Here is a 14111-nt window from a genome sequence, read left to right on the forward strand (position 1 = left end):
TTTACACTCCATATGAGATTTATTTTTCACAATGCTGCCTCGATGGAGGCAATGGCTTGGAGCAAACAGCTGTTAAAATTAGCTTATTTTTTTGTCTGATTCATCCCACTTGAAAGCTCTGGGCTTCTGCTGGAGAAATGCACACCCAGTGACCCTGACATAACACACAGCTTCGTGCTTCGCAGATGTTACCTGATGGCACGTGGGCCAGCAAATATGAGAGAGAACAGCCTGAGTCCTCAGCCCTATAAGCAGCAGGGATTGCAGAAAAACAAGCACTCCTGCTTTTGTGCTCATGCAACCCAGTGGCAGCCACACTGTGACCATGTCTAGTCCCCCTGGACATGATGTTCAGCCCACGATTTACCTCAACCCCCCAGTCTGAGCAGGCAGGGGCTGCATCCAAGGGCTGGGACATGTCTCCTGCCCCAGCCATCACAGCCTTGGAACAGCTGATTCTCCCAGACATCTGCAAAAATGTCTGAACACACAGATTTATACTTGCTTCAAAGCACACCGGGCTCTCAGTATACCAATTAACAGTACTAACACGGGTAACAACCCATTTTAATAACTAAAATCACTGACTGAAGTGGGTTTTTTTTCAAAAACTGTTGAGGATTTCCCCCTCCTGCCCCAGAACACTGTACCTGCATGGCAGTGGCTGACACACATCTCAGTCAGACACCCCTCCATGTGCTTCCTTGGAACCCTGGTCTCTGTCACCAGCAACCCAGCCCACTAATGAATAAATCTGCAGGCTGCACGTGACAATGCAGACAACAATCTCCTCCTCGTAGTAACATTAAGAGTGTATAATATTAAATTATTCCTTTTGTTCTCAGGGACTTGATACCCTGCCAATACTTGCAGCTGCAAGCACGATTATTGCCTCTCCTTTATTGCTGAAAATTAATTTATCTGTTCGTTTCTTCTGATTTCCACTTAAATAAAACTTTCTATTATTAGCCACTTTCATTCATCTGTTTTGATTTCCTGTTTTTAATCATCTGTCCTGCGCTGAAGAGCTCATAAGTGCTAATTGTGTTCCAGATGAGGTCACCAAGCACACAAATGATATTAATGTCTGTAAACTCAGATACATCATACAACTGAGAACCTTTCCATTCATAACACAGAATCATAGAATGGCTTAGGTTGGAAGCAACATTAAAGCCCATTTTTTTCCACCCCCCTGCCATGGGAAGGGACACCTTCCACTATCCCAGGCTGTTCCAAGCTCCATCCAGCCTGGCCTTGGACACCTCCAGGGATCCAGGGCAACCTGTGCCAAGGTCTCCCCACCCTCACAGGGAACAATTTCCTCCTACTATCTAATCTAAATCTCCTTTCTTTCAATTTAAAACCTCTGCTCCCTGTCATGTCACTACATGTTCTTGTAAAAAGTCTCTTCATTGAGTCAGTTACACTTGATTATAAAGACTAAAAGTAAATGTAAATTTAGCTTCACACTGAAATATAAATCCTTTGCCTATACTTTCCACCAGGAATCTTTACTTGGACACTCAGGCACAAGAAACCTTGACACCTCAAATATAGACTGGGGAAAAAAAAAAAAGATCCTGCTCTGTCTGTCTGCCTCTAAGTCTTCAGTACTTCTCCTAGTTCAGAGGCTGTTGTAGAGGGGAGACGATCAGATGAGGAAGTTTTTTCAGGACACCTGGTTCACAGTCCGAGGCACCTCATAAGGCACCGCGTTCCCTCCTGCTCACCCTGGAACCACCATCATCCCACGGAAAACCGCGCCTGGACTCCAGCGTAGGGCAGAGATCCCAAACCCTCCGTGGCTTTACCGGCGTTTGAACACCAAAACGCCGGGCGGGGAGGATGCTGAGGCACGGGGTGCCCAGCACGGAATCTCCGCGGTTCCCCAGTCCCGGTGCCCAGCACGGAATCCCGGCGGTTTCCCAGCCCCGGTGCCCATTGCCCAGCACGGAATCCCCGCGGTTCCTCAGCCCTACTGCTCATTGCCCAGCACGGAATCCCCGCGGTTCCCAGCCCCGGTTCCCCGCGGTTCCCAGTCCCGGTGCCCATTGCCCATCACGGAATCCCTGCGGTTCCCAGCCCCGGTGCTCCGCGGTTCCCAGCCCCGGTGCCCATTGCCCATCACGGAATCCCCGCGGTTCCCAGCCCCGGTGTCCCCGCGGTTCCCAGCCCCGGTGCCCCGCGGTTCCCAGTCCCGGTGCCCATTGCCCAGCACGGAATCCCTGCGGTTCCCAGCCCCGGTGTCCCCGCGGTTCCCAGCCCCGGTGTCCCCGCGGTTCCCAGCCCCGGTGTCCCCGCGGTTCCCAGCCCCGGTGCCCCGCGGTTCCCAGCCCCGGTGCCCCGCGGTTCCCAGCCCCGGTGCCCCGCGGTTCCCAGCCCCGGTGTCCCCGCGGTTCCCAGCCCCGGTGCCCCGCGGTTCCCAGCCCCGGTGTCCCCGCGGTTCCCAGCCCCGGTGTCCCCGCGGTTCCCAGCCCCGGTGCCCCGCGGTTCCCAGCCCCGGTGCCCCGCACTCACCGTCAGGCTGCTCTCCTTGCTCTGCCGCCGCGGCGCCGCCGGGGAGCCCGGGCTCTGCGGAGGGAAGCGGAGCGCATCATCGCGGCCGCTCTCGGAGCCCAGCATGGCTGCGCGGGGCGGGGAGAGGCGGGTCCCATGGCACGGCTCGGCTCGGCTCGGCTCGGGAGGCAGGGATGGAGGGAGGGGGAGCTGCGGGAGGCCCCGGCTCGCTGCTCCGCCTCTCTCGCCTCCGCCGCGCCGAGCGCGGGGCCGTGGGACGGTGGCACCCGCTGGCGGGGGTGGGAAGAGTGCGCCACTTCATGGGATGCTGGCGTCACACCCCCCTGAGGACGGGGACAGGAGTGTCCCACGGGGTGGCACTTTGCTCCGCTGGGTGCGAGAACGGGGACGGGGATGGTGACGTGCACTGCTGGGGACAGTGGCATCAAGCAGTTCCTACCTGTCTGTGGAATGGTGGCATCATATCCCCCCGGGGACAGGGACACAAATGTGCCCCACAGTCCCCCCAGGCGGGCAGTGCCCCCTGTCCCTGTGGCAGGGTCCCTGGTGGGGCTCAGATGCTGCGACAGCCGATCTGCAGCACGGGAATCGCTCCTGGCATCATCACCGGGCTGTGCCAGGGACTCCCAACCCAAATCCCACTGCCCGGGCGCCCGGTGCTCGTCCTGGGACACGACACCCAGCAGCAGCATCGTGCCCAGCACCGCACACGTGCAGTCCCATGGCCGTTCTGCTGTCCGCTTGGTGGCACTTGTGACAACTTGAACGGGCAGCATTTAGCTGCTCTCTAGGAAGCCATAAACAAGGTCTGGCCCTGTGCCCAGCACAGCATAGCTCCGTGCTGTTCTCAGTTGTGGCTTTTCCCCCCACCCCCTGACCTGTTTCCAAGAAATGTGGCTGAGCTTGCTGGAGGGATCCTGCCAGCATTTGTTTGCATGGTGGCTGCTGCCCAGGTCTAAGAAAGCATCCTGGCCAAAGCCTAGGAGCTGCTCCACAGTGGGAGACAGCCCGTGCCAGGGACAGACAAGGAGGCAGTCAAAGCAGGGCAGCTTAGGATGGCCCAAGACACACAAGGAGAGAGAGAGAGAGAGAGAGAGAGACAGCCCAAAAAGACTCTGAGGGTACGCAGAACAGCTTCTTGCAACCACGAGTTTATGCTCAGATGCTTTCCTCACTAAGGACTCTTCTGCAAAAGCTGCCACAGCTCCCGGGAAAAGCAGCTTCCCAAGAGGGCGTAGACACAAGCTGTTCTGAGAATTAATGCCACCAGCAGCCAGTTAAAAATTCAGAACTAATTCAAAGCAGGTTCAAAGCAGGGATGAAGCCAGGAGTTCAGTTTGGAAAAACCTGTAATAAAGGAGCAGCGGAAAGAAAGTATCATGGAGGAGATGAAGGGAATGAGAAAAGTCATGAAAGGGATTTCTGACAGGCTGATGGTTGGGTCAGCTGAGCAAAGCAGTGCACAGCACTGAAAGGCTGAGAGAGCCTGGAGAACAGAAGGCTCCAGGATGACCTTAGTGGAAACTTTCAGTACCTGAAGTCGGCCTAAAAAGAGCTGGACAGAGATTTTGGACAAGGGATGGAGTGATAGAAAAAGGGGGAATGGCTTCCTACTGCCAGAGGGCAGGGTTAGATGGGATGGTAGGAAGAAATTGTACCCCATGAGGGGGGTGAAGCCCTGGCACAGGGTGTCCAGAGAAGCTGTGGCTGCCCCTGGATCCCTGGAAGTGTCCACGGCCAGGCTGGACAGGGCTTGGAGCTGTCCTGGGATAGTCAAAGGTGTACCTGCCCGTGGCAGGGACTTGGAGCAAGATGGGCTTTAAGGTCCCTCCCAACACAAACCATTCTGTGACTCTGACTCGTCATGGATCTCAGATGCGAATTTGAGTAAAAAGGTGTCTGTGAATTTGAGTAAGACTCAGCACTGTAAGAACAGAAGGCGGCAGATGTTGCTACAAAGGAAGTTCTGCAGAAGTTAGTTAATCTGACTGCTCCAAGCCAACTACAAAGACATGGGAGTCAGATCCCTTGAGAAATGAATATTTTTTTTGGCACAAGGATTCTCAAGAGACTTTTTGAAGGGAGTCACAGTCTACAAGTTTATTTGGGTTCTCTGAGGGAGTCACAGTGAATGTGTGGACAGGGGTGTCTGGAAATGCACTACATAAGATTCTAAAATGCTTTTGACCTAGTTTAGGTGCTCAGCTCACTGTCTCCAGCCCAGGCAAATTGCTCAGAGAAACAGCAGCACAGGGAGTTAGTACAAGATGTTTGATGTGGAAGAAACAGGGAATCCAAAGAGCTGGACTGTATCATGAGAAATCTAAACCAGGAATACTGACCTAGGTGAAAGGCTGAAGGGAACTACTTAAGAGGCAGCATGTGAGAAAGAGCGTCAAGGCAAAGTGGGACAGTTGTCATATAACACAAAACTTAGACCAAGAAACAGAGAAGGTCGGAGAGACACTGAGAGCACTGGACAGGCCGGGTCCACATGGCAGCAGCACACCAATCAAACACACATTTCCCCAGGGGTATTGAGCACTGCAAAAGGACTCACCACTTTCATACAGAAATGAAACAGAAAACTCGGGTCTGGGACCACTAGGGGAAACGCCAGAGGGTGGGGAAGCACAGCCCAGCTGGAGTGTGATCCACCAGCTGTGGCAGTCACATGGTCATATGGTGATGTTTTGGCAGAGAGCAAAGAGTTCCTTGGGAGGAGCTGGAAGAGGGCCCTGTGCTGCATCTGCAGACCTGTGGGGAAGACTTTCCCAGGGATATGACGTGTTGGAAGCAAAAGTGCAGAGATATTTATTGGAAACTTGGACAAAGGCAGGGGAGGCCAACCGTCCACAGGTCAGCATCCTGTAGGTTAACTCGGGGTGATGTGCTGGGTGAGGCTCTGAGGAGGGGCTGTGAAAGGACAGGCCAGAGTGGATGAAGTCACTGAGAAAAAAGTTCTGGATGAATTCTTTGTGAATACTGTCTTTGGGAGGGAAAGCTGGAGCTGCAGGAAAATACAATGAGATACAGACATGGGCGGATGTGCAATGTAAAGAGAGGACTGTGCTGGACACAGGCCCAGGGTTCAGGCTGGAGTGGCAGGAAAATTCACAGGGTTGTTAATAGTGACTGAAGTGGCCTGGTGGATTTTTAAAAAAGGAGTGATAGGACAAAAAAATCCAAATCCAACGGATCTTGGCATTTTTTACTGTTGTACCAGCTGGACACAAAGACTAACTACGCTACATGCAACAAATCAGTCTGATCTGAGAGTTTCTAAAAGAAAATGTCCTCTTGACTTCCTGCTCTGGGTGAATTCCTAAACTACTTAAGTAGAAACCCATTTATTTCTGGATCCTGCTGTTTGGCTTTTTCCCAAAAACTTACCTGGGGGTCCCCACTGGCTTTCCGGAGGCTCATGTGACCTGAGTCGAGCTGGTGTACTGGGGACCCAGAGATGTAGTAGCCATTCACTGTAAGAACAGACGGAGAGTTAGCAGGCTTGCTGCTGAGAGCAAGTGAAAAACTGCACACATTTAAAAATTAATCCCGTAACTGGATATGCAGATATAGATCCCAGTGTTTTAAGACTTAGTTGTATTTCTCATTACCCTACTGTGATTTGATTGGTAATAGATTCAGCATTTTCCTGAGTGGAGTCTGTTTTGCCCATGACCATAATGAGTGATTTCTCCCTGCCCTTATCCCAACCCACGAGCCTTTTGTTGTAGTTTTCACCTCCATTCACAGGAGGAAAGAGGAGGAAGGCAGGTGGAATGAGATGATCTTTAAGGTCTTCTCCAACCTGAAAAATTCCATGATTCTCTATGTCCATCAAGTCTCTATCCCATTATATCACAGCACTTTCCTTTGCTTTGCTGAATGGTAGAGAAGCAGACTGACCCAGGGCAGCAGTCAGGACAGCAGCAAACAGTACCTGCAGAGCTCTTCTGTGACCCAGGGCTCTTTGGAGTGCCAGGCACGCTGCTCGGCCGCTCCCACGTCGTTTCTGTTGAAGGGAAACACCAGTGTGAGGGTGCTGGAGGCTTCTGCACACATGCCAGAGTTATGACTATTACACACAAACCACCGGCTCTGACCCTCGGTGTCCTCTGAACCAGGTTCTCACCCTGTGAGGGAGATGCCTGCACCTCCCTGCACTTCCTCTCTCCCCTCATCTCTTCCTGCTACAGCTGCCAGCTGGGATGGGTGGAGACAGAGCAGACTGGAAGCTGCATCACTGGTTCTTCCAGGTCACTGCCTGGGAACACTCACCTGGCCTGCAGTGACTGCTTCTCCAGGTGCACTGAAGTCCAGCCCAGCGTGGGCACTGCCTGCAGCCCACTGCGGGCATTGCCACATGCCAGCCGTGGTCCTCAGCCAGGACACAGGCACCAAGAAGTGGCCGTGCCTCTGCCCCTGCTCTCTCCATGAAAGGCAGTTGTGAGTGACTCACAGATGTGGTTTCAGTCACATATAAACAAGGCATAACACCTTTTTTCCCCCCCAAAAAATATTTCCCCGGAAAATTTCCTTTTTTCCACTCAGGTCACTCAGCAGCTGGAATATGCAAATATCTGCCACACCAGTTGTGACACTCCAAAGCCTGCTGCTGCTTTCCCCCATCAGTTGCCTCTGGAGTTTAACCAATCTGTTCATTTTCTCAGCAAATGGAAAATTGGTTTTGACCACATCCTGAAGACAGAAGATTTAAGTGCAAAACATTTTAGAAGTTGTGAACAGAATATACAGAGTGTATTGAGAGCGGCAAGTTCCACAGAAGTCCAGCTAGAAAGCCCAAGGAATTCCTTTTGAATGCACATGTCAGCTCCAAATCAACTAAACAACACTGATTGCCAGATGGTATCGAATAAGAAAATAAGCAAGTCCCTGTAATCAAGTCTGAGGACTACTTTGGCTGCTTCATTTGAAACTGCTGTTTCCCAAATCCCCATCAACAACCACCTGATTCTGCCAAAGCCTGAAATCCTGCATCTGTGTCAGTATTCTGGATGACCATGGTCCAGTGGTGATGGAGGAGAGCCCTTGAGGATTAACAGTTTAGGGTTGGCAGTGAGCACCTCCCTCAGGGCACAAAAGGCCTCCTGTCCTGGGTCAGTGCTTATGTGGGCATCAAGCAGGATGTTAACATGCTTCAAGAACCGTAAAAGGCCTATTTATATATTTTTATAGGCATATCTGTACATATTTTATATATAGACTTGTGCACATACGTATATACAGGTATGTATCTCTGTGTATATAGATGTCTGTGTGTATATATATGCGCAGAGATGTCCTCAAGGGTTGTGTTAGGTTCCTTATTTCAGGAAAGAACTCAGGATTACAGATCCCAAATGGAAGCAGGTGCCACCCCCCACACCTGTAATGCCCCTGAGATCCACATCTGGCCCTCCTCATCCTTCCCCCCTCACCCCCTCCCCAGGTCACAGCAAGAAAAATACTTGGAGATTTTTCTTCCCTTACAAGTGCAAAACCTGATGAACTAGAGGCTTTGCTGAGTCACGGGGGAATATTTAATTTTCTTTAATTTATTTTAGCCTGTTTTTGTGAACTGGGTAGTAAGTAAATAAATTCCACGCTAGGTCAATAAAGAAGCACTGAGAAGTGTCTTAACTGAACAGAAGCAAAATCAAATGCAAAGAGTTGTCTTTTATGAGCCAGCTTGGCTTACAATCCACAAGTGCATGGCTAAACAAAGACAAATTCTGATTTACATTTACTGTAAGACAAAGGTAAACAATACGGTACCCACGTCTTGTAGATTTTTTTTAAATTCAAATTGTTGATTAATTAATAATGTGAGTTGAGATCTGTGAGAAGGGAACGTGATGCTCACTGATGCTGAGCCCCAGTGCAGTCAGTAAAGTAATGGTTTTTTGCCAGCACTGACTTCGATGTCAGCAGTAAAGCAAGTTACCTTCATACTTGGCTTGGGGGTTTCACACAAGCACATCTGTCTCCAGCGTTTTTGCATTTTGGAGACCCTACAGAGGAACGTGCCTAAAAACCTACCAAATCTATATGAAATGTAATTAATTCGTTAAAGAGATGTAGCTCAGTTAATCAGAGCATGGTGCTAATAAATGAAGGTTGTGGGTTTGATCCCCGTATGGGCCATTCACTCAAGAGCTGGACTCGATGATCCTTGTGGGCCCCTTCCAACTCAGAATGTTCTGTGATTCTGTGAAAATTACCAGCTGCTTCTGGTAACTGGTCTCTGCTTTGCCTGCTGGCTGTTGTGGAGCTGCTGTGCAGTGCCTCGTTCTTCCCCTCTGCCACACAGAGGATGCAGACGCATAACTTGAGGGCAGAAAATTCACACATGAAAGAGCAGTGCCCAGTGGTTAGCAGATTTGTGAATCCAATCCAAAACATTCAGTGTCTTGACAAATTTTCCAAAATAAAACTACTTTGGAGTTAAGCAAATTGAAAAATAAAAAAAAAAAAAACAATGCCATAAAATGCTTTAAATAGAAAAAACATCTTTAATTGAGTAGGAAATGAACAAGAGTGTTTTAACTCCATTTATTTTGAGCATTAGGAGAAAAAAAAAAAGTCCACTTCTGTGCAGGGATTATTCTGGCAGCACAAGTAGCGATAGGAACTAATCTGGATCAGGACTGCACTGCTGGAATGCCATCTACTGGAAGCAACTGCGTTTGCCAAGGTAAAACTGTGACATTACAAATTTCTCTGCAGCTTAGTCATGATTAGAAGTGAGAGTGGGGATTAGAAGTGAGTGGGGGGTGACTTGTTTTACAGAGACACAGAGAAGGCTTGTTGAGAGATAATGCACTGCCTGATCCAGCCAAGGCGGAGTCTTGCCTGGGAGAATCACATGGAACCTTCAGTCCTGGTGCTTGGAAAATCAGAAGGCTACTTGTAACCCTGTGGTAAAACAGTGAACGTGGATTTTAGGAATAGAGTCCATATTGGCCTAGATTTTATATCACACACATTTTTCCACAGAGGATGTTACAGTCAAGCTAAAGCCTTGTACTCGGTGCAATTTAGCACTGGGAGACCAACACCAACAAGTTCTGTCCTCCCTTACCAGCCACGTGTTAATTAGACCATTTAGGCAGTGTGGGGAAGGAATAACCAGGAGTTTCTTCAAGAGAGATGACCCAGCAGACAATTGCAGACAATTCTTGACTGTGAAGGAGGACAAAAAGAAGTTCTTTTTGTTCACAACCCTGGGAGATACTCAAGGCCAGGGCTTGGAGCCATCTGGTCTAGTGGAACGTGTCCCCTGCAGGGAGCTGGCACAAGGTCCCTTCCAATCCAAACCATTCCGTGGTTCTGTGGAATTCAGTTAGTGAACAGTGAGGCGGGAGAAAACCGCGTGTTAAAACTGAAATGACGTAGTAAAAGAAAAAAAGAGTTACACGATCCAAGCTCTACTGGCCAACAGAACCAGAGAGGATTTTCACAGAAGTGGTGAAACATTTCCTACCAGAGGAAAAGAGGAAACCTGTGGTGTTTGGGGGAAGCAAGTTCACTTCTGTTTGGCAGAATGAGAAATGACATGATGTGTCAGAGAGCCACACACTGTGGGACGTTGTCTTAGTCAAGAAACAACTTCTGAGAATATCCCGAAGCAGATGATTTTTGTGATCACACTGTGGCAGGTGAAGAATGAATCGCTGGTCCCTCTTCCATGAATTCAGTAGCACCCTAAGGTCGAAGGAGATGGTTTGAACATACATCATCAGCTAAACATCAGGGCTTTATGTACCAGCACAATCCCTCACGAATGTGCTTCTGTTCCTTTCAGGAATGGGTTTAGTACCTCAGCATGGGTGTCATGTGTAGATCTACTTTTGGAGCTAAATGCTCCATTGTTTCATTGTCTAAACTACAAGAATGAGGCAGATCAAGCCATGGACCTCTGGGTCTGCTTGCTGTGGAGAAACCTCTCCTGTCTTAAGGAGCTGTAGCACCTGCCCTTCGTCACCCAGCTACTGGTGCTAACTCACACCTTTATAAATAGGTTTGGAGTTTATTTTGGCTTTGACGGCAATAAATCTGTGATGCTCCAAACCCAGTTTATGCTCTGAATAACCTGAAGTTGTGCAGGCTGCACAGGCCAAGGATGAAGGTGCACAGACAGGGATGAAGAACAGCAACAGAACGTTCCCCCTCAATGCCACAAGGAGCAACCCTGAAAACTTCTCCCAAACTGGTCCTGAAAACAAGCAGAATTAGAAGTCTGCAGAAGGGTAGAACAGGCCCCCACAGTTTTAACTCTTCCCTTTTGGACTCATTTTACTTTTGCCAATGGCAGGCAGAACTGAAATCCACTTCCATCCCACAGGCAGTCCAATAAAAGACAGACTGAGGCTGCCAAAACAGCTTTTGACCTCAGTCTTGAAAGACACACCATGGGGACAGGCACCATCCAGGAGTTCCTGAATTGTTCTGTCCACGTGTTGAATGGAGAGGTGCTTGTCACCACCTCCACAGCACGGGAAAAGCTGCTGACAGGAGCTCTCACTTGATCTCTCAAAGTGATTGCTGGGATCTCTACCATGCCCCTCTTTTGGAAACACCATGTGACAAAAGCAAGCCCTTCACTGCAGGCTTAGCAGTGATAATAACGCTATTTCCAGCACTTTCTGAGACACGTTTTGCTTTTCTAGGTTTTAGGTCACTCTACCAAGGCAGGTTCCTACACCACCCTTTAGCTAGGGCATCCTGTATCGGAGGGAAATGGTCCCTGAAAAGTTCTGACTGTATGAGAAAAAACCATGTAATAAAAATGCTTGACATCTCTTTGGTGTCTGCATAAATTACTTACTCTTTGAGCTGCAGTTCATAAGTTTAGTTGGAGTAGGAGTTGACTGCAGCTGGTGAGGCAAGAATAAAACCCTCCACTCAGAGACCTTTCAGGGAAATGACCACTTCCAGCCACATATTTCAGGATTGTTGCAGGTGGCATTTTACTAATGATGTTTGTGATGATAAGAATAGGTGGACCTTAATTAGCATCGAGATAACACGAAAGCAGAAGTCTCGCTTTCCAGGAGATAAAATGCTGTTTAGTAAATGGGAAGGACCTTACATAAAAGACAAGGAAAGGCTGGAAACAAGAGCACACCACATAAGGTTGGCCTCAGCTGTGAAAGCAAGGTGGCAGTAGGCCACACAATCACTGGTGTCACAAGTACATAAGTCATCTTTAATGTGATGGGCAAGGTAGCTGGAGTGCTATTGTTTGACTAATACAAGAGGTATTGCAGCTGCAGCCCATCAGAGAATTTCTTCAGCATAATGAAATATTTTCCTGCTGAATCTACCACCCACACACAATTGTAAACCCCTCCTACAGACACTGAGTAACTCGTTAACCACGTAGTGGCTGTGCATTCTGGGCACTGTTTCTTGTTTTTGGACGTGGCAAGCAGGAATGTCTCCAGATCTTGCCCAAGGCAGATGCCAGGCACCCACTGAAATGTCACTGGTGCAGGCTCAACCTTCCTGTGGCAAGGCCATGCTCAGAAAACCTCGGGCACACTGAAATTTGTGCAGATTGTATCCAGCTCAGAGGCCCTTACAGTGCTTTCAGGATTGAATCTGCTTCAAAGGATGATAAATGTGGAGTGATTATCTGGTGGGATATCAAGTGGAGACAGACAGGAATGTGCTGTTTGTCACCTCTGCACACCTGTTTGTTCCAGGGTCACCCCAATTCCTAATGATTTTCTTCCACATAAGAGCACTGTCTCACACATTCTATGTCTTTCTAGTAAAGAACCAACTCCTTGTGGTTTGTTGTTTTGGGTTTTTTTGGTTTTTTGGTGTTTTTTTTTTTTTTTTTTCCTGTAAAGACAATGAAAATTAGACCACACAACAACACGTGGTGGAGATACTATTACGGTCAGATAAAATCACAAAATCACAAAATAGTCTGAGTTGGAAGGACACAGAGGAATTATGGAGTCAGACCCTTAGGTGAATGGCCCATACGGGGATCAATCCCACAACCCTGGCAGTATTAGCACCCTGCTCTGACCAGCTGAGCTCATCTCAGGGTCAAGATGTGTAACAAAGGCAGATAATCCCAGCGTGGAAGGACATTAACCGCTGGAAACAGTGGTGACAGTTACTGTCATGCCTCACCAGAGGGGAGGCATCTGCTGTACTGTGAAGGCTCAGAAGAACCAAGATGTTACTTGCCCCTAAACTCCCATTTCCCCTCCCCAGGAATTCGAGTGGATACTGGCATTACCACTGCTGAATAATTGAAGCAGTAAGAGCAGCAAAACAATTTTACCCCAAAAAAGGCTTCTGCTCTGAGGCAGAGAAGATGCACCACCAGGTATGGTCAGAAAGACAAGCTGTTGAAGAGACAGGAGGTCACCCGACACCTCTTATCATTGAGGGCACAGAACTACACACAGAGTTCATCTGGGGAGCAGCACAGAGCTCCACCACACCAAATCTTGTACAGTTTTAGCTTTCTGACCTTCTTCAAAGTCTGGTCCACCCCCTGCTCCCAGCCATGCACCCATCCCAGCAGACCCTGTGGTGTGGAGCCCACCGTCTGCTGGTGACATTCCTGGCTGATCCTGCTTTCCCTGGAGAGCTCCAGGGAGGGACAGTCCACGGAGGAGCAGGACCTGCCCCGAAGCACAGTGGGAAGATTCAGCACAGCTGCAAATGAAAAGCACAAATGAAATGTTCCTCTGAACTCATTAAGATTCTTTGACTCAGACAACCAGAAAAAGCAAATCAGCAGATGACAAGAGCCTGGTTAGATGTGATGATTGTAAAAACTGGGGAAATACAAAGACGCCAAATAAAGAACGATTTTCATCGAGTTCCAGGCACCTGTCAGTTTCTACACTGATAAATATTTTTTGTGTAGTTTAGGCTTTACAGACTGAAAAAACAGGCCTGACAGGGATTTGAGGAAGTCATACTGTCCCTGCTCTAACCCAGAGCAAGGCCAATGTGAATTTTCCTGGTTTTGCATAACCTGCTTTGGTGACACGGACTCCCAGGAATCTCTGTACTCCCACACTTCACTTCCAAGAGAGCTTGGAAGGGTTAGTTGTCCTGGTTGCAATTGAAATGCGTTCTAGTGATGAAAACTGAAATTGAAATCTAGTGATGATAGGCATTGCAAAATGTCTTCTCCTTAATGGCATTTTCTGCACTTTAAGCCTGCTTTCATGACCCTGTCCATATCTTTGCTTTCTAAGGGCAGACACCCTCAGTCTCTCAGCATTTACCCACAGGCTATGTTTCCACATCTTCCATCAATTTTGCTACTCTCTTCTGGGCTTTATCCAACTGACTCACATACTTCCTGAAGTGAAGAGTCCAAACAAGATAAAATATTCCAGCTGAGGCTTTATAATTTCCTTGTAAAGTTGGAGGCTTACTTCATGCCTCACAGACAACACTCCTGTTTATACAATGGAAAATGCTGGCTGGTTTGTACTAGCACAACACTGCTGGCTCTCACTCAGCTTCAGATCCTCCAGAGCCCCAATGTCTTCATCTGTAAACTGTTCCATTGCCTGTGTTTGCCGCTTAATTATTTCTAATGAAAT

At 48.7% G+C, this 14111-nt stretch overlaps 1 protein-coding gene across 4 annotated transcripts in view; it reads right to left on the reverse strand.

Annotated features, from left to right (window-relative positions):
* Positions 1 to 14111, reverse strand: part of GAS7 (growth arrest specific 7) — a 75655-nt gene that overhangs the window by 29928 nt on the left and 31616 nt on the right. For 3 of the 4 annotated variants that reach the window (XM_066200776.1, XM_066200775.1, XM_066200777.1), the window contains exons 3-5: positions 6464 to 6535; positions 5914 to 5999; positions 2521 to 2574 (exon numbers count right to left, since the gene is read on the reverse strand). In XM_066200776.1, the coding sequence (XP_066056873.1) occupies positions 2521 to 2574; positions 5914 to 5999; positions 6464 to 6535 (212 nt within the window). Of the gene's footprint in view, positions 1 to 2520; positions 2575 to 5913; positions 6000 to 6463; positions 6536 to 6655; positions 6738 to 14111 lie in introns of those variants that run through there. The other variant, XM_066200778.1, reaches the window with a different exon arrangement.

Source organism: Chamaea fasciata, unplaced genomic scaffold, assembly GCF_029207755.1.
Source record: "Chamaea fasciata isolate MVZ Bird 193981 ecotype frontalis unplaced genomic scaffold, bChaFas1.0.hap1 SCAF_19, whole genome shotgun sequence".
Lineage (NCBI taxonomy): Eukaryota > Metazoa > Chordata > Aves > Passeriformes > Sylviidae > Chamaea > Chamaea fasciata.